Here is a 20,765-nt window from a genome sequence, read left to right on the forward strand (position 1 = left end):
GGAGTGCTCCTCCCACGAGGCACCCCACCTAAAATCTGAGCAGTTTCCTTGTTACTTTTGCTTAATTTCTGGAAAAAAGCCTCCAGTTATCCAGTGATGTCATCTCATAGTACTCATATTAGAAACCACTGTTTAAGGTGGAAGCCCTTTCATTGTAAGAATTAAAGATGTAATGAGGATAGCTGGCTAATCACATGGACAGCTGGACTTTTTAAAAATCTAGATAGAAAATACTTTTGATTTTCATTTTTTTCAATGTGATATCTGGATGAAAAATTTGATTATTATAGCTGGTTTAATGACAGAGAATTGCCTGTTTCACAGTCTAAATAGAGCTTAATAGGACTCCATTAATGCATAACTTTTATGGCTGAACTTAACTTCTTTTGTGTCCACACTGAAGGAGTGGACAAACCAGTCACATTTGGGACTTTTGCAAACCCAGTGCACATACCTGACATGTCCAGCAGTTGAGAAACAGCCAGCAGTGGAACATTTCTGAAGATGTGACAAAAGTTGTAGTGGTCATTGTTTGTGGAAGAATCGTGTATGTCAGCACCTTGGCTGTCTCTGTAGAGATAAAAATAGCATTTCAGAGACAAAACACCGTCTGGTTATGTCACTGCCGTCTTACAGGCTAGCTATTATCATGCCGATGTGACGGGACATAATCTTGACACTACTCATGACAGGTATTTATGACTCCAGTCACATGACTTACCCTCAAGTCACAAATTTAATGAATTTAGACTTGACTCAACAAGGACTTTAACATGAACAGGGTTTCCCTCACAGCCAAACACGATCAAAACATCTGCCACTACAAATTGATTTTCTATTTTCGGAGCCGGACCGTTCATAAGGACATACATAAATACATAACATAAATATATTTACTGTTCAGTTATGGATTGCGCCACACTGTCGGAGCATGGGGTGCAGAGTGCACTCTGGGCACAGACGGAGTAGCAGAACATCAGGTGCAGTGAAAGTAACACTTAACCATTCACTGTGCTGGGTCTTAAAGTTTGTTTTCACTTTCCTGTGCAGCAGCTGCTCCTCTCATCCACTGATCTGATCAGCTCTGACCAGATCTGCAGATCAATTATTCACTCAACTCAATCTCCTCTAACTGCTGCACTTCCTTCATGATGCCGCAAATGTTCAAATTTAGAGAGTGACACAGAATGACAAAAAAGAACACACACACACACACACACACACACACACACACACACACACACACACACACACACACACACACACACAAACACACACATACACACACACAGGATTTGCGGTATGCAAAATGAGCTGGTTACAGATAGAGATGCAACAACTTTGACGTTTGAAATTGCACAAAGAGCAGTAACCTGTCAATGACTTGGTCCCACATCTGACTCAGATTTAAGAGAATTTATCTACAGTACGGTGTCAGCTGATTAAACTGGTTTTTGCCGCTTTCATCTTAGTTTCTGAGTAATTCAAAGACATCTATTGCAAACTTATAACATAAACCACAGGCATCATTCAAAAAACGTAACATAAAAATAACAGTCCTTATGGGCGTTTGCTGGGCAAGTAGGGTGGATGAGTTCTGTTGTCATCTCGGAAACAAACATGTCAAAGAGGGACGTCATTCCCAAATAAACAAAATCACTTAACACAAGCACCTTGACACTGAAACCCATCACTGATAACAACTGTTCTTGTCTTTCAGTGCAATTCCAAAAAAAACTTTAAAGGTAAAGAACTCAACCAGAGAGTGATGAATAGCTATTGTTGACATGCTGATGAAATGCTTACATAACAAGAAACAATACAACACAGGTACACATATGTTCACATTATGGCTGCAATCTTTACACAACATCCATCATTTTTACGTCTATTCTTATAATGGAATAGGCATTGTGACAGTAAGGAGAAAGGCCTTTTGAAATGCGGTTATGTAAGGTTTCAAAACAACAGAGCATGGGTTTGCTTGGTTAATGTTTTCTACCCTTGCTCTCAGTAAAATTTTGATTAAGTGTCAGCTTACTAACTGGTCATGTCAGGATGTAAGATTAACTTTCTTTATCATTTGGTACAAAAAAAAGATTAAAGGTCTCCAGATTGAGTCTCCAATAACAGAAGAAAAATGCAAAATACAATAAGAAGAGGTTGTGTTCTGTCTGCTGAATTGGCACAATATGCATATTTTCTAATTGATACTTAATTCAAAAGATGGACAAATTAAAGAAATCACAGAATCAAAAGATGTTAAATATTGGCACAAGGTGAATTATACTTCATAGTTACTAAATAATGACAACTTAAGCACTTTGTTGTCACAGATGCTCTCCAGTGCATTAAATGGGCAGCAGGCCAGAGTTAGACATTAAGAAAAAAAAGCCACCCGTCCAATTTTTAATACTTTCCCACTTCCTGAACTGTGGTCAATCATAGCAGAGAGGATCCAAAGAGCTGTAACTACAGTTAGTTAGTCACTGTTTTAATTAGTGTAGGGTTATTGTTGATACTTAAAGCATAATTTGATTTCACATTTTTGTTGTCTTAAATAGAGTATTGACACACGTACCTTAGAAACCTGTCTGGGTGCTGGTCAAGTCGATAATTTACGGAACTGTGGTGATTCACGTTTACACTACTGTTGATCTTGATTCACCTGAGAAAGTGATAACAGAGACAGAGAAAGTGAGAAAAGATTGTGAGTTTAGCAGTAACTTAAGAATTTTAATGTCGCAAAAATCTTGAATCTCTTACAACTGATACTTAAATTAAAATAACATAAAAAACATCAACTGAAGGACGTCCAGGATGTATCCTGCTGTTTCATATCCCGTGCTGGAAAACCAGCTTTAAAGGAGAACTACACCTTTTTTCACAATTTATACTTATTACTCCTGAGGTCTAAGACAGTCCAAAAAGTTGCTCATTAGTTGATATGAGCAATCTCCCCATATCCCAAAACTAGAGTGTCAAAACTGTATAATGTCTGGAATTGCTCCATAGACAATAAATTGGGAAAGATGTTCATAAGTTGTTCCCACCCCTTTTCTATCATGGAATAAACTGTCAACCCCAGACTATTTGACATATTTTATGGATATTTTATATTTCATTCAACACGTAACAATAACAGCCCAAAGCAACTAATAAACTGTATAATTATTTTTTTAGATGTTCAGACTTTAAGTCTGAAGAGGAGCATGTAGTAGCTTGAAACAATACTTGTGTGAGTAGCTCAATAAAAAGCTGCAAGGGAAGCTGAAGTGTGGGGACCTTCCTCTGTTATTTGCCTGCATTATTATGTTTCCAGCACCCTCTTCAATGTCTTATAGATGTGTGCATTTTCAACATTTAATACACTGTCTTTGGTCATCATTTTTATTTATCAAAGTGATGTGATGGTATAAACAACTGAGTCACCAGTTCTTAATCGGGATATTGTCTCCCTTACTGGAAAGGAAACTGTAAAGTTTACAAGAAAGAGTAAATAATTAGGTGAGGGGTTGGGATTATGAGTGACGATAAGAAAAGAAGCTAAAAATTGACAAGAATGTCACTTTGGCTTTGCTGTGACGCAGTCTGTTCACACTGAAAGTCAACTGGTATGAGGAACACTGACAAAAGCTGCTGACACATTTCTCTCTTCACCTCCACTAAAGTCTTAAAGAGCGTATTGTGACAGCGTATTCAGCCATTAATACATTGCAAATATCAGAAAAACACTAGACATGAGCACTTTATTTGAACTTTTATAAAATACTTTCTTACACAAAGTACTTTTTATTTATATTATCCATATCATTAGTCAAATGTAATTACATAGTATTATAGTAGTTATTAAAACATAAGCTGTTCTGTGAATTCTCATGTATATGTGTATTTGCTTGCTTAATGTCTATAGAACTTACATCAGCTTGGGCCTCTCAAACATATGTTTTAGCACTCCAAGCTGACAGTTCCAGGTGTGTAAACAAACACTGTTATAGTTGCATGTTTGTAGGATACAGACTTTTATTCTTTTTTTTTTTATCAGGTTTTTAATGTGCTTTTGTGTGGAACTTATTTGATGTAATGTCTTGTCTTTTATTTGGACCACGAGTCTGTGATAAAGCTAATTGATGGATAATATTTTAGTTAATTAAAGCTCCTTTACATATCTGCAGTGGTTTTTTTTTCATTAAAAAAATCTCCTGATATAAAATCATTTTCAATTTATTTATAGGTGATGACTTTCAAAATTGTTTTATTTACATTTAAGAAATTATCCCCCTGTCAGCTACTGTTTAATCCTGAATTGTGAAGCACTTTGTAGAGTCATCTTTAACAAAAGCGCAATGGATGAATCATTGATCATTCTTTTGACCTTTAATAATAACAATGACTGAGATTTAACCACAATGACGATTTACAGAAAAGTGTTGAATTAACAGTTGCTAATTTCAGTGGCCTCCCCAGTAGATTTCCAAAGTAATGATAAGAGGGGTGAGTCACTAAAAAACTTCAACACGGGATAGAAGTGTCAAATTATGTTTAAAGAACTAGGTGGACGTTGTTTTTTAATTTGTTTGAAGGGAGCGACATACAATTTTAAAGGCTTTTTTTAATTTTTATTTTAAAGTACCCTCTGAACTCCAAAACCCTGTGGTTCAGAGGTGGTGGGTTTTAAAGACATGTTTTTTCTGAAAATTGTCACAATATCAGCATTTATCATAGCCAAAAACTGTTATAACAGAAATTATTATTTTTCCACGAATAAAGCATGTGCTGCAAACACCTCAGTAAGGAAATGTAACATGTAACAATTTGCACTAAACCAGTCATGTAAAAACAATAAATTATGTGCTCCTGCATACATGACATATATGGTTATTGACAAATATGGTTATAAATGGTGCAAGGAGTGTCATGCACTTTCCTCCAGTCACTCAGGGAGGCTCAAGGGAAAATATAACATAAATATAATATAAAGTCATGCCCCACCCACCCCCCTCCTAATTTCAGACATCCATTATGCCGTTTTAGTAGTATGTGAAAACTATGCCAAATAATTGCATACTACTTTAGTTTTCTGAGTTGTCTTATTTTACAGTTAATACACAGTTTTAAAACATACAGTAACTGTTGCATAGTGGCAGGCCCCACATTCACAGTGTTTGAGTTGGATTTTGATCTCTCATACTCAACTGTGGTAAACTTCAACCTCATTTGACCAGCGCCCAGATTTCCCTACTCATGATACAACCAGGCAGCACTGGTCAAATATAAACCAAGATTCTGTTTCTGTATTGTCTGTATTGTATTTACATATCTTAATGCACCTTTGGCTGTAACAGGAGTTTGAGAACCTGCACCACAGGTCGACTTTTTCCTTTGTTTTGAATAACAGAGACGGAAAAAAACAGTATAGCACCTTGTTAGCTAAAGTTAAGAACAAAAAAAGCTATGAATACATTTGGTTTATTGTATGATTATAATATGATATAACCTGGCATTATGAGATGTTAATGTAATTATTTTTCTGTTTGCTCAGTTTTTGTCTTTTCATTTTATTCAATTTTTTCCCTCTGTCTATGTATGTGAATGCATTTTTGTAATGATTTTCTATTCAACTTTTTTTCTTCATTTTTGTTTCTTGTTTTAGTGTGGCACAGTGTATTCTGGTTGTTTAATGTTTTCTACTACTTGAGCTTAATCAAAGGCTGCAGCCCCTTTTCTCTGTTTTCTCTGGTGATATAGTACCAGCTTCAAAAGTATTTGTGTCCTTCTTCTGCACATAACCTAGTGTTATGAAAATACCATCTTTCCAGCACTGAAATATTTCTTTCAACTATTATTATTATTATAAACGATATAATTTAAAAAGTCTATCTATTACTTTTTTGTTTTGTTCTGTTGCCAACCATTTTCCCACAAGGCAATTGTTCATTAGACTGGGACTAGGATACTGTTTTTACAAAGTCATATATTTTAATTATGACAATAACTGATGAAAATGACAAGGAATCATAAGCGCATGCATTAATGAATTATTGGTTTTAAATATTGTCTTTAATTTTTTTTTAATGAATGTAGTTTTTAGTTAAAGGTATTAATCCAGAATTACATTAATTTCTTTATTTCTCAATACCACTAAAACCACACGTTTTCTGGAGTGAGCAGGTGTGGCTTTGGTCTACTTGTCTACCCACCTGTGGCAGTTGGTGGGTGGCACAGGTTGTGCAATTGTCTAAAGATTTGACAATAAATTTGAATTTCACAAGACTTTTTGTGTTACCCATGATACTTTCAGTCTCACATGCAAGGCAAATAATGTAGTTTCTGTGTGTTCTTGAAATATCACACAAAGCTTCACTTGCAGCCACACTGGCCATGATAATCCTGCATGTGGCTCCATCTTTTGGTTAGACTGAGTAATTGCAGGTCTATGCATTTCTTTTCCCGACTAGTAATTTACAGTGGACTAATGCAAATCAACTTTTGGGACTTTTGTTGTATTCACAAGTCAGGCTTAAATCACACCAGACAAGAGGTAGTATTCAAAAGTGTGTAATCAGTATCACAAATACACATTGATATACAAAATATGACTGCTGCTTCAGGAGGTTTCTGTACTAAAAATCATCTTATATATCCTCTGAGATGCATCTCCAGTCCTGTTTCTCTGAAAAGTCTTAACAGGCTTAAACATCGCCAAAAAACTGTGGGAGAGAATTTGCTTTTCAGATCCAGTGTGGCTTCAGCTCAGCACAAAAAAAGGTGTTGAATTTCGCATGTGGAACTTTCTATCTTGCCTTTTCCTTCATTCCTTCAATTGCTCTCCTTCTTTTTAGGTTGGTGTAGAGCAACGCAAAGTTAACGATGTATGTTGACACGCAGACCATGCAGAAATCCCCCAGAACAAAGGCCAGAATGCATGCAAGATAGATTGAGCCGGCCACAGACACCCAGGAGGAGAAGACCAAAAACATGGCTGCTTTTTTGGAGAGCGACAGTCCTGCAATAAAGACAAATAAAGAGATCAGCCCGTACAATAAATAAATAAATCTTCACTTCAGTTAATTTGACTGTGCAGTAGTGAATTTAGCTGAAATGTACGCTGCCATGGTTCGCTAACATGCTGGAATGCAAACTCTTCTGCCTCAAAACACTCAGCACTGCACTATAATTTGCTGAAGACAATGGCAGACTGACCAAGGCCCATCTGCAGAGTGTAAAATATGATGCCAAGCACACTGTTGGGCTGGTTCAGAGGGCTATCTTTGGCAACAAAGAACTGGACCAAACCAAAACCACGTCCCCATCTGCCAAAAAAAGGAAAAGAAACACAGTCAGAACACATTATTGAAAAGAAAACCTACATAATGGTATATAATTCATGTAAAAATGGGTCTGCAGATTTTCTGATGAGAGCAGGACATGTCAAAAGACAAATATTTACAATCACAAAATGTAAAACAGAAGTGGATTTTAAGCACTTTTATACAAGGGCATAGATCGGGGGGAGGCGTGAAACACTTAATCTCCTCATTTCTGGTGACATTTAATGTGTCCATTTATGCATCAGTGCATCAGTTTAAATGTCATGAATTTTGTCAATCTGCTATGTTTCATGTTTCATGTTGCAATTAAGGGGTCGGACCTGCTATTCAGTTTAATTTCATTTTGTTTTAACACAAATGTGAGAATTTGCTTACTGTTTAAAATGAGGGGTTTTTGGGGAACTCGGCCAGAAAATTTCTAGCACCCAGCACTTTATAACCTGCTTTGTGGTGACATTTTAAACACAAATGGGTGCATTTTCTGCATCAGTTTATGGCGTTAATGTCTTTAATTTAGTCAAAAGCTACTTTATGGTTTTGTTGGGTTTGACAAACACACATGCTCTAGCTAAATATTGAGGGGAATGTGTCCCCCTTTGCCCCCCTGAAATGTACGCCTCTGCTTCCAGAGGCTTTTAACACGTGGCAATGAATGGACCTGCAAGTAAATATTCAGACTTTACATGCAAATACAAGAACCCGAATGACTCAGTAGTCACTAAAAAAATGCCTACAAGTCGAAAAAGTCTAATGTTTCTGCACAACAAGGCAGGGGGGAGCTGAGACAGTCACACAAAGAATTTAAAACATACCTGGAGGTGAAGACTTTGGAGCAGCTCACAGACTCCCCCAGGTCACACATCGCCCTGTAATCTGGGTCGCTCTCTCGGGACAGCTCGACGTGAAGCGCATAAACAGACAAAAACAAACCGAAAACGCACAGAAGTATGCGCACTTTTCGCTCCCACTTCGGCAACGTCATGTTTGTTTCTGGACACGTTTTGCTGACACTCTAAGTGCAATTGAAATGACTAAAATATGAGGAAAAGATGAGGAAAACTCCGCTCCAGTCTTATTTCAACCTTCAGTCAAGGCGACGTGTTGAAAACCAAATACTCGCGTTTGATTGGTTCTGGTGATTTTTGAAACTGCCGTTCATTGGACAGCCGGGCGCAGATGTTGGACCAGATTAAGGGGTGTTTACTGCGTGTTTACTGTGGACTTCAGTCTAGGCAGGGGTGTAGAAACTTTTTTGAGAGGGGGCCAGATTACATAATGTAAAAATACCAGGGGACCATCTGCTTCTTGCGTCATACAGGTTATAAAAATCACATACAAATGACATAAATGCAAATGTTTCATCTTTTAACAAAAAAACTTTCCAACTCTCCTGAAGGCCGCGGCCCTCCCCATCAAAGTGGCCAAAACTGTTACCATACAGGCTATATCTGGTAAACCTTGGTTTGCTTGGTGGCGGCAGCAGGGTTGGCAGGCAGTATGAAAAATGCGGAGGTTCAGCCTGTAGTTTGAGCACCAGCCCCAAGAACCAGTGAAACACCTCCAAATGACAAGGAGGAGGTAAGAGGGATTTTGAAGCCCTGGTTAGATGGAGGAAAGTTTACCACAATTTGTCTACACATACTACTTATATTATTTTGATACAAAGCTGGTTGTAAATTGGCAAATTATCCCTTTAATCATGTAAGCTATTTTGAAAGACAAGCAGAAGGCCATTTAAAATTGATCTGAGGGCCACAATTAGCCCCCGGACCAGACTCTGGACATCACATGAAATGACTATTGGCGAGTCAGTGTAAACTGAAAGAAATACTAATACTCAGGTTTGCATTCAATTTTTAGTCAGGTAAAAGATCAAAAGTATTATAAACAAAATGTACATAAAGTAACAAAAATAAAAATACTCCTTACACATTATATTATCAGATTATTTTTGACTGTTTTTTTAATATAGTTGGTCGATAGAACTAATTCTTACTACATAATACGTATTACTTATCTGGACCACTAGATAACAGTGGATTATGGGACAATGGGCCCCTGGGCACATTATTATATACTTAAGTCCCCACCATCTCTGGTACAAAGAAGCAAGACACACAGACTTTTGGTGGGTTTTGTCCCCTTTTTGGTTGTTTTGCATGTCTTTGTAGTCACCATGCATCTTTTGTGGTTTTGTGTCTCAGTGGTAATATTGTGTCCGATAATGTTGTGTCTCCTTGTAGCTGTTTTTGTCGCTTTGAGATAATTTTATGTCTTTTTTTAGTTGTTTTGTGTCTCTCTGTGTTTGTCTTGCCCCTTTTGCAGCTATTTTGTGTAGTATCTCATAAGTGTACTAAATGTGCTTGACTAAATGTGGATACTTCCAATAACTCTCTATATTTTAAAGTTTTTTTAATCTATCTATCTATCTATCTATCTATCTATCTATCTATCTATCTATCTATCTATCTATCTATACGCTTTAGTGTTGTTATAGAAATTGGAAATCTATTGAAGTCTATTCTTGTGATTAAGTAGTATTCATTTAAGTAGTACTACTAGTTTACATCTACACAACTTTTATATTACTTTACTCATTATGAGTTAAGTCTGTCATACATACAAAGAGGTTTAAGTGCAGGTAAATTTGTCCTAATATGGCCCCTCTCAAATTACCCAATTCTAGAAAACGGCGTCACCACCACCCAAAAACAGAGACCCTACTGTCTACTGTAAGGTCCCGCCTCCCATCCCGTTCTCTGCTTTGATTGGACGGTCAGTTGGACGTCGCCCCACCTCATTTGCCCGCCACATGGCACTCAAACCCAATACGGAACTATACGAGGAAGCGGCAGACAAAAACAAGAGATAGCCGTGCTACTACGGGATTAAAAAACACAATTACGGATGTTGTGGGCAGCTCACAAGGTGAGAGTCTGTCCCCTCACTTAGGACAACGTCTCCGTGTCGCTCCGTTTGGTTGTATAAACCGATAACGACATGGTATAACGGTGTGAGTTCCTAGAAAGCCTGAGCTTCAGGTAACTAGCCTACGCCCCTGCGTCAAAAGTGGGTAAGGCTACGTCTTTATCATGTAATTAGCTCATTTTAACCATGCTGTGAAACAAACCGTAGAAAAACACTCAAGTAGATTTGTTCTCTGTCTATCTGTTTCTAAACAAAATCCAGCTGTAATCTAGAAAGTCGTCTTTTGACTGAGAGCTACAGGTTTTAGCCACTTGACACAGACGGGCCTCATGGATGAGAAGTTGCTGGGCAGCGTGCTGTCTGATCGCATACAATCCCTCTGTTTAGTTAATATTGTGACTATAGAAACAGCAAATAATTATTTTAATCTCGACATTGTGTCTGCTTATCTAAACAAAATGACCACTAACTGACCTATTGAGAAAGAGTGGCTCCTAGGGGCCCTGGCAGAGAGGGGAGGTTTTCCTGCGGAGTTTAACTTTCAAAGACATTGATATATTACCTGTTTGATTCACATCAGAGGCTCTCAGCTCTGGTTTTAAGGTTTAAGATGATCACTTTCCCTCATGTTACCTGATTGTTTCACTGTAGCTGTCCAAACAATGATTCATTTTGCGTGGACACACTTTAAAATTTTAGTGACCAGCTGTTAGCAATGGACCAGTATGTTTTTTTTTTTTTTTTTTAAAGCTTTTTACACATTTCCCCACCCTAACAGATAAGACTAATGTCTAGTTTTGCAAGACTTTTGTTATAGAAGCGGTTATTTAATGTTTTGTGGAAAACAATGGCACTTATTTAATACTGCAACTAAAATTATTTTCATTATTATTAATCTGCCTATTTTTTAAATAAAAAATAATCATTTGTTTGTCATTAGTCAGAAAATATCAAAGCAGAATAATAATAATAATAATAATGTTTAGTATAAATAAATACACTTAAATTGCCTTTTTGTTGGACCAACAGGTCAAAACCTGAAGACTATTCAGAATTTATTCAGTTTAATGTCATGTAGAACATAGAAAGCAAATGCGCACATTTGAGAGACTGTTTTTTGTTAGTATTTTTGATTGAAAAGTGTACAACAATAAAGCTGAAATGATTAGTCAATCAATTGATTAGTTAATCAAAAGAGTTAATCAAAAACTAATTTAAAATCTGATTAATAGTTTAAGTCATTTTTCAAGCAAAAATGTCAAACATTTGCTGGTTCCACCTTTTTAAATGTGAGAGTTTGCTGCTGGTTTTTGTCATTTAGGATACCAAATTAATAAGCTTAAGGCTTTGGATTGGTGGTTGGAAAAAAGTGGCAGTGTTGGGATGTGGGTAATTGTGATGAGCATTTTTTTTTTTAATTTCTCTGACATTTTATAGACTAACCAATTAATCAGTTAATAGTGAAGATAATCATCAGATTAATCAGTGATGAAAATAATCATTAGCTGCAGCCCTATCGAAAACTTACATAATTATCAAAATAGTTGCAGATTATTTTATTTGTTGATCAACTAAAAAATTAATTGGCTAACTGTTTAAGCTCTTCTTTCAAGGTCATTATGTTGTTGGCATGTCACAGGTCAAGGTCATTGTGACCTTTCATCAGTCTTAGTCTTGTGAACAACACAGTTAACTTAAATATGGCAGAAACGCTCACCTGTAATCAAGAATGAACTCGAATTTGGCGGTCAAAAGTCAACTTCACTGTGATCTCAAAAAACACGTGGCAATAACAAAATTATTAATTCACCAGTTATGACAAAATTCCACACAAATGTCCAATAGGATGTCCACAAGTTAAAACATCAACTTCACCATGACATAATGTCTTACAAAAACAGCATCCGTGTTTTCACAGACATGGATGTAAAATGTAAAAGTGACTTTACTGGTTCGCGAAGGCATAAAGCGCAAGCATACAGTTTCTAACACAATTAACAGCGTGTAAGACCACAGATACTCACAGTAATCTCACTTTGGTGTTTTCAATCCTTTATAGAAAAATGTCAACTAAGGAGGGAGAAGAAGGAAAAAATGGTCAACCTGTGGCCATGTCGCCTGAAAGAATGGCCACCGACAAAAGCAGAGAAAGCCAGAACCAGCGTGAAGTCGAGGCAACAGGAGGAACCACAGACACCAGCACAACAGCAAAAAACCTGGCTTTGCTTAAAGCACACTCACTGGATGTGAAGTTCGACGTCGGCGAGGAGTATGATGTCATAGAAACCATCGGCACAGGGGCTTATGGCGTCGTCTCTTCTGCCAGGAGAAGGGACAATGGTAGGGCTTTTTTTGATAAAGAAATAATGCATAACTTATTCTGTGTGTACTACAATGCTTAATGTTAAAAGTGGAAATGCATCAGTGTCTCTCCATCTCAGTTGAGCACCCTGTCCTGATGTGTTTTTTAAATGGGGTGTATTTACAGGCCAGCAGGTGGCGATAAAGAAGATCTCCAATGCTTTTGAAGTGGTGACAAATGCCAAACGCACTCTGCGAGAGCTCAAGATTCTCAAGCACTTCAAACACGACAACATTATCGCCATCAAAGACATCCTGCAGCCTAACCTGCCTCACTCTGCCTTCAAGTCTGTGTATGTACTTTTTACTTTCATGGTAACTTTGGTAGCAGACAACACATCTGTAGAGCTCTGACTGTATTGACAAAACAAGCATCTGGAAACTTTGGAGTGTCAGAAATAAATCAACCCATTTATACACATCTATACACTCCATCAAGTTATATAACTCAGCCAGTTTTCACCTTTGTCTTACTGTTCAACACAAATGCCCGTTTATAATTACAAAAATGTTGACCTGAAAAAACAAAACCTGTGCATTTTGGAAATTGAAATTTTGGCCATTTCAAGGGGCAAGTAAAACAAAATCACTAAAATTTAGTTAATACTTAACATAATTTTATTAGAGGCAGTTGTGTTTATATGAAACTATAACAGTGACAGTACGTTTTGGTATCAAAAAATAAAATTTGGCATCGAAAATCACTGGCACTGAAAAAAATCCATTGGAAAATAAAACAAGCATTACATTTTTTTTCCTTTATGACAGTCTTTTTCCAGTGTCATTTATTTATTTATCGATGACTTTTAATGATAATTTTTGGTGTATTTGTTTTCATTTTAAACCTTCTGTCATTGTCTTTGGCGGAAGGAATTTAAGGGGAGGATCAAGGACAGAGTGATTTCCATTTCCATTTCAACTGACACTGAAAAAAGTGACAAAGAAAAAAAATAGAAGATTGTCACTAAAAAACACATTAATTAATTAATCTTACTAAATAAGATTATTAATGCCTGAATTATACTTTTTAGTGGATCTTTGTCAGCCAGTGTTTCCTTTTTCAAAACCAGTTTTTTAATGCCAAAACTTACTATCACTGTTCTACCTGCATATACTCACAGTCGTAGATTGTTATTTTTATTAAGATATACTTTACGGCTCACACTTCTCACATCTCATGTTTTCCCTTCCTGTGTTTGCAGGTACGTGGTGCTCGACCTCATGGAAAGCGACTTGCACCAGATTATACACTCTGCCCAGACGCTTACCTCAGAGCACACTCGCTACTTTCTGTACCAGCTCCTCCGTGGCCTTAAGTATGTGCATTCTGCCAACGTCATCCATCGTGACCTCAAACCCTCCAACCTGTTGGTGAACGAGAACTGTGAGCTAAAAATTGGTGACTTTGGTATGGCGAGGGGCCTAAGTTCACACCCTGAGGAGTCTCATTCCTTCATGACTGAATATGTGGCGACTCGATGGTACCGTGCTCCTGAACTCCTACTGTCTCTGAATCACTACAGCTTGGCCATTGACCTGTGGTCTGTAGGCTGCATCTTTGCAGAAATGCTGGGGCGTAAGCAGCTCTTTCCTGGGAAGCACTACGTCCACCAGCTCCAGCTCATTTTGTCTGTGTTGGGCACTCCTCCTGAGGGGTTAATTAGTGCTATTAGGGCTGACAGAGTGCGTTCTTATGTTCAGAGTCTTCCATCACGTTCTGCTGTGCCTTTGGCCAAACTGTACCCACAAGCTGAACCGGACGCTTTGGACCTGCTGGTCGCCATGTTGCGCTTTGACCCTCGTGAAAGAATCAGTGTTACACAAGCGCTGGAGCATCCTTACCTCTCCAAATACCACGACCAAGATGATGAGCCAGTTTGCGTGCCAGCTTTTGACTTTGAGTTTGACAAGCTGCCGATGAACAAAGAACAAATTAAAGAGGCGATTCTGATGGAGATCCAGGACTTTCATCGAAACAAGCAGGGCTGTCGTCAAAGGCTTCAGTTCAGGCCCTTGGTGAGGGCCAGCAGCAGAGCTGCAGCACAAAGCAGTACCCAGTGTAATGCTCAGCCCTCGACTGTTAACCTGAGCAAATCGACACTGGTTCCAATGGCACAACACCCACAAGCAGCACAAATACAGCAACAGCAAATGAGAGAAGTGAAATCTCAACAGCAACAAGATCACACACCAGCAGAAAGGAACCACGCCTTTACAGATCAGATGCAAACCTTTAATAAGCCAGCGTCTCTTTTAGAAGTCGCCCCGCCTCATGTGACCCACAATTTGCCTCCACTTTCGAAAAGCGAAAGTGGCCCAGTCGATGTAGACATGCCCAGTGCCAACTCAGACAGTGGTCAGCCAGAGACTATAGATTTAACAACACCGGTGTCGAGTCAGGACGCTTTGTCCGAAACAATGAGAGACAGTGAGGTGCAGGAGCAGCTAAGCGGAAGTCAGGCTTCTCTGACTCAGCCCACCCAGAGCCAGTCCATGACCCCGGCTCCTACCTCTATTCCTGCAACGCCAGCACAGACCATGACACCGCTACCCACCGCTGTGCCTTCCCTTTGTCTCTCTGTGGCACAGGCCCAGTCACTGTCTCAGTCCCTTTCACAGTCACTGTCCAAGGGTGCCAGGCCTCCTCCAGGTCCGGGGGAGGGAACCAGAAAAGAGGGAGCCATTTCAGAGGATACTAAAGCCGCACTGAAAGCGGCTTTATTGAAATCAGCTCTCAGAAATAAAGCCAGGGGTGGTAAGTGCATCTTTTTCCACATCCAATTGCGCCAATCAGCCACAAAATTAGAAGCACAGACAAGTGAATAACACTGATCACATCATTACAGTGCTACATTCTGCTGGGAAACCCTTTGGTCTTGGCATTCATGTGGATGCCACGTGACAAACACCACCCACTCCAACACCGTTGCAGACAAACAACACCACCTCCAGGGTTCCTATACATTTTCAAAGATGAAATTTCAAAACTTATCATGACTTTTCAAGGGCCCGTAATAATTTTGTTCCTTGCCCTGCAGTTTTTAAAACATCAGATTCAATCAATTTAAACATTAGTTTAGGTAGCCTGCATACATAGAGGGAGAGGCAAAATGCAAAGACGAAATAAGGAAACGTACGTGGCGGCAAACAGATTAAAGCTTTATTACATTAACAGCTACAGAATGTAAATTTGCCACTTCATTGCCTTACGTGGAAGGTTATCCACAAAAGATTACTTACTGACAATTTCATTACTCCCAACAAAATTCCATGGCTTTTCCAAAACTTTCAGTGAATTTGACTTATTCCTCAACTTTTTCAGACCTGGAGAACGTTATTTTGAAATCACATGACTTTTTGTTTTGCATGAACGTGGGAACCCTGCATCTCATGGCAACAGCACTCTCCAAGAGCAGTGTCCCTCCTAGGAGGATAATATTCCATGCCACATCTCAAAACCTGCTCAGGAATGGCCCCAAGAACATAGCAAAGAGTTAATGGTGGCAATTTGGCCTCCAAATTCTAAAGATTATAATCTGATCAAACATCTATGGCACTGCTACAGAGGAATGCCGTTGCCATGAGTAGGTGTGCTGGGTCTGCGGTGTGTTAAGGTGGGTCCGGAGTGTCAAGTGGCATCCACATGAATGCCAAGAACAAACGTTTTCCAGCAGGACATCACAACATAAAGAGATGATCTGTTTTTCACTTCATCTGTCTGTGGGTTTTAAGGTTGTGGGGGATGGGTGTATTTTACGGGTATGTCATTCTGAAGACGACTTTAATCAGAATTTTATATCTTCACTGCAGATGGAGTCAACTCTGCGCTGGGCGTTGAGGCTGCTGCAGGAGTAGGTGTATCGTCCTTCCTGTCTTCTGTTCCCGAGTCCCGTCGGCCTGTCACTGCTCAGGAGCGTCAGCGAGAAAGAGAGGAGAAAAGAAGGAAGAGGCAGGAGCGAGCCAGAGAGAGGGAGAGGAAAATAAAGGAAAAGGAGAGAAGAGAGGGGAAGCAGGGGGACTCGCTGGGTGGGGTTCTGCTGAGCGACGACGACAAAAGCCTTTTGCAGCGTTGGACACAGATGATGGTCAGCCGCAATGAGAAATCTCAGACTCCTAATAACGACGCTGCAAAGAATAAGGACTGTAATGTGAACTCGCACCGAGGTGTAGCCATCAGCGACAACACTCAAGGAGCACCGAACAGTAAACCGGGCAAAGAGGCAAGAAAGATTCAGTCACATGACCAGTTAATTTCTCAAGTTAAACCAAACCAGCCGGGCTTGTTTCAGCCTCCAAGCACCCAGCAACCGTCAGTACTTTTCTCCATGAGCCAGAGAAAACCTGCAGCGGATATAGTTGTTGCTGTAAGCGGAGGGATGGATGTAATGACTGTCACTAGTGGCTTTGTTAAGAACACAACTCTCAAACCTCACAGTGAGACCAATGGACAAAGTGGTTTTAACTGTTTGGGGAATTGGAACGGGCCGCAATTAGAGACGAGGCTACCACAACCACAATCAAACAGGAAGCCACAGCCTCCACCGTCGGCCTTTCTTCAGCCCCAGCTCCAACCTCAGAGTCAAACCCAGCCTGACCCTCCGCCCCGGTCACAACTGCTGCCACTGGAGACTTTTTTGACTAAAGCTCCAACACTAACCACCAGAGAGACAAACGGGGATATCGGACGCCAAAATAACCTCAACTCCCACCCCAATGCCTCGACTGCAAGTGCCGGGCCGATGGAGAAGCTGTGTCCCTCTGTGGGGGAGAAATCTGGGCCACAGACCACAAACCCGCTCTGTGGGGCTCTAGGGGTCCCCTCACAGCCTCATCCCAGTTTGGGATTCACAGATACTGGACAGCAAGGGCCCTCCGTCGCCCCTGATATCCATACAGTAACACTGCAGCTGTCAAAGTCCCAGGTGTGTCTCAGGTTTATTTCTCCTCCTTGTGAAATAGTCTTTTTGCAGGTGGCATTTTACCTATTAGGGTTGCAATGGTATGAGATTTTCAGAATACGATAACCATCTCAGAAAATGTTGCGGTTTTATGGTATCACAGTTTTACAGAATTGTTATTTTTATCAGTCAAAATGACCCATTAAGGGATGAAAACAGAGGGGTTATTTTTGATTGAACAATGTTTTACCACAATAAGACTTGAAACATTTTTTTAAATATAAGTATGTGTTAAAAAGTCTCCCTTTTTTAAATAAATAGATGAGTAAATGTACAGGGTATGATAATTGTCACTTTCATATCCAGGTTTACCTTGAAAACAGTATATCACAAGAAGCTATTTGACCAAGCACTTGTCTTTCTACAAAAAACGTCCTATGCATACATACAAGGCTTAAATGTCACAATCTCGTGCTTGCCTTGGACTGATATTAAGGATATAAAGTTCACTTGACCCAATGTTTCACCGTTTCTCCTGTCAGGTAGAGGACGTTCTACCTCCAGTGTTCTCGGTCACCCCTAAAGGCAGCGGGGCTGGGTACGGCGTGGGCTTTGACCTGGATGACCTTCTCAACCAGTCTCTCACAGACCTGCAACACTGTGACCGGGACAGGTAAGGTCTAACACAGAGCGAGCTTTGTTCTTAATTCTGCTTCCATGAATAAACCCAGTGTAATAATACTGGACCAGTACATGCATTTTGCCAGAATTTAGCTGTGGTTAAATCAGGTAAATTTGTGATGTTTTCACACCAGATTTTCTGTGATAAATAACCACCTTAGAGTTTTGCATTCGAAAAATTTATAAATAATATACACCTTTTTGTTTTCCACATAAAAAGACCCAAAATGCATAAAACTTAAAAAAAAACAAACCTGCATAATGTTTTCACAGAATAAGATTATATGAATTTCTCGACTTTGACGAAAATGTCAGCTAGAACCTTATAATTCTATAATTCTGCAACAAAAGGAGTTAACTCAAATAGTAGGTTCGATTTTCCTCCAAGTGCTCAAGCACTGTGCCCATATCTATATTCAGAGAACAGTTTGTTTTTGTAATTGTTTCTTGAGTTGGATGACGCATGCTGACCCACCCACAAGTGCAAATAGAAGATTTGACAGTAATCCTACAGTACAGTACAATTCGAGTTAAGTCCAATCTGCTTCATGTTTGCCATTTGATGTTGTAGTAAAAATGTATTCATCAATTTCTTCCTTATTATAAGTTACACTTTAAATTACTTCTGGGAGCAAAGTGTAAAGTGTACTTTATTGGCTGTGACCAAGCACTGCACAATAGCTGGTTAAAATTTAAACTAGACAATCAAATATCATGTTATTGTCCTATTACCTCAATATCAATAGTGCAGCGATACTGTATTGAAGCTCTCACTTAATATTCCCACAATGAGATTAAGTGTAGAACAGCTAGAACAGTTTGGTAAGTTCAGAAATTGACATCACATCACTATAATGCAGTCTTTAAAATCAGGAAAAGACAACACTTACAGTATCATGATGTCCAAAATCTAAGAAAATATCTAGTCTCATATCACAATAATCAATATAATATTGATTCGTTGCCCTGTCCTAATTTGAGCGGCCTTCTCATAAAATCCCCTGCCAGACATGTTACAAGATCTGAAAATGCATTCGATATAGATAAGGCTTGATATGATTACTTGTGTCTCCTACTTCCTTGAAAAGACCTTTCTGTGTATTTGCACAAGAGATTTCAAGTTCACTCATTTGTGAGTTACATTCTGGACCATGATTGGCTTAAAATCTAGTCGTGAAAATTCTCTTTCATGTACATGTTTTAAACTCAGATTCAAGATGAGCTCAAATTTAAGAGATGACTGTCAGTAGGTGCATTTACATGGAACCTAATGTTCCATTGAAAATAATCACAGAATAAAAGCCCAATCAGACTGGCCTAAAGTGAAGGAATATTCAATCCAGAGGGCTGGTGTAAATAATAATAGGAAAATATAAGTGCCTAATAACCATGTAAACGTTACATTTAATTGTTTCTCTCTGGCTGGAATAAATATATTCTTTCTGCATGTGTGCCCCATGTGGGGGTAACATTAGGTGACGTAGAGGGTGTATGTGTTGATATGTGGCAACAGCTGTCTTTACGAATCTGTCTGCTCATTATGAATGAGCATCATTCATAAATTAAAAAAAAAATTTAGTGCTCTGTTAGCGCTACATTCTAATGTGAGTGCTCTGATTAATTTACATATCTTTGATTTTGAATTTATTTAACATTGTTGCTACAGGCTGAATTATCGAGTCACTGGAAGTAACAATCAGCTATCACTACTAATAACAGTAGCCCGCATATGAAATGATTAGGGAACGTCAGTAAAATTTAATGTGAGGTGTTAAGTAGACATCTCTAGTTTGTAGCAACTGAAAATAACCTGGGTTTAATCCAATCCAAGTGTAATACATTTAAATTACTTTTACTAAATTGTATTATCAGGTGGAATCACTTTTTCTCCCTCTATACTTTATGTTTTGAATAAATTTAATTTTTTAGTAAATATGGAAAAAAACCTAATTTGCTTAGATTTCCAGCAGATGAAATGCATCACAGCTAGCAGAACCACTGTGCAAGTCAAAAACTGTATATTCTAATTGACTGCTTTGGGGAATGTAAATGCACATCCTATCTGATGACTTTAATTAGCTTCCATGTAAACAGTTCAGTTGGAATTGGAGCATTTTCCGATATGTAATCGCAGCGAGTGTTGGCACTCTCAGTTTCGTATGATCAACAGAGAGCCCCCTTAATGCTTTTGATATTGTCTCTCTCCTCCGTCAGCTACGACTCGGCCCCCCTCTCGGCCTCCCTGTTATCTGATTGGAGCGAGGTTCACCGCATGACTCCAGCTGATCTTGAATCGCTGCAGCAGGAGTTGCAACTCGGCTCTCCCATGATCCTCTCTGATACCATTCCCCCTGATGCCTGACTTTCCCTTCCTGGAATTCAACAGTAGGATTTGTGTAAATGGTAGATTTTTTTAGCATGAAAACCTTGAGTGAAGACTTACCAAATTAATTTAAAAGCTAGCTTTTTTTTTTAATGGGCACTATCAAGCAGTCTTTTTTACCATAATGACATGCTGCGCTTTCTTTACAATAAAGAAATCTGTGTCATCACCTGTTTCTGTGAT

At 38.9% G+C, this 20,765-nt stretch overlaps 2 protein-coding genes across 3 annotated transcripts; one reads left to right on the top strand and one right to left on the bottom strand.

Moving 5' to 3' along the window:
• Positions 1–6,542: 6,542 nt before the first annotated feature.
• vkorc1 (vitamin K epoxide reductase complex, subunit 1) lies at positions 6,543–8,445 on the bottom strand. Its single transcript, XM_042507283.2, has 3 exons — positions 8,144–8,445; positions 7,204–7,313; positions 6,543–7,006 (listed from the first exon to the last, which is right to left on the bottom strand). Exons 1-3 carry the CDS (start codon positions 8,311–8,313, stop codon positions 6,795–6,797), a joined length of 492 nt encoding a protein of 163 aa, XP_042363217.1. The 5' UTR covers positions 8,314–8,445; the 3' UTR covers positions 6,543–6,794.
• Positions 8,446–10,127: 1,682 nt separating this feature from the next.
• Positions 10,128–20,751, top strand: mapk7 (mitogen-activated protein kinase 7). 2 transcript variants are annotated; one of them, XM_042507279.2, is made up of 7 exons: positions 10,128–10,259; positions 12,319–12,599; positions 12,748–12,913; positions 13,823–15,375; positions 16,431–17,542; positions 18,061–18,191; positions 20,414–20,751. In XM_042507279.2, exons 2-7 carry the CDS (start codon positions 12,323–12,325, stop codon positions 20,559–20,561), a joined length of 3,387 nt encoding a protein of 1,128 aa, XP_042363213.2. In that variant the 5' UTR covers positions 10,128–10,259; positions 12,319–12,322; the 3' UTR covers positions 20,562–20,751. The 2 variants fall into 2 exon arrangements, with proteins under 2 accessions (XP_042363213.2, XP_042363214.2); XM_042507280.2 differs by lacking the exon at positions 10,128–10,259 and adding an exon at positions 10,267–10,404.
• The last annotated feature ends 14 nt before the right edge of the window (positions 20,752–20,765 follow it).

The sequence above is a fragment of the Plectropomus leopardus genome, chromosome 19 (assembly GCF_026936395.1).
Source record: "Plectropomus leopardus strain MGB_pleo_1.0 chromosome 19, ASM2693639v1, whole genome shotgun sequence".
Classification (NCBI taxonomy): domain Eukaryota; kingdom Metazoa; phylum Chordata; class Actinopteri; order Perciformes; family Serranidae; genus Plectropomus; species Plectropomus leopardus.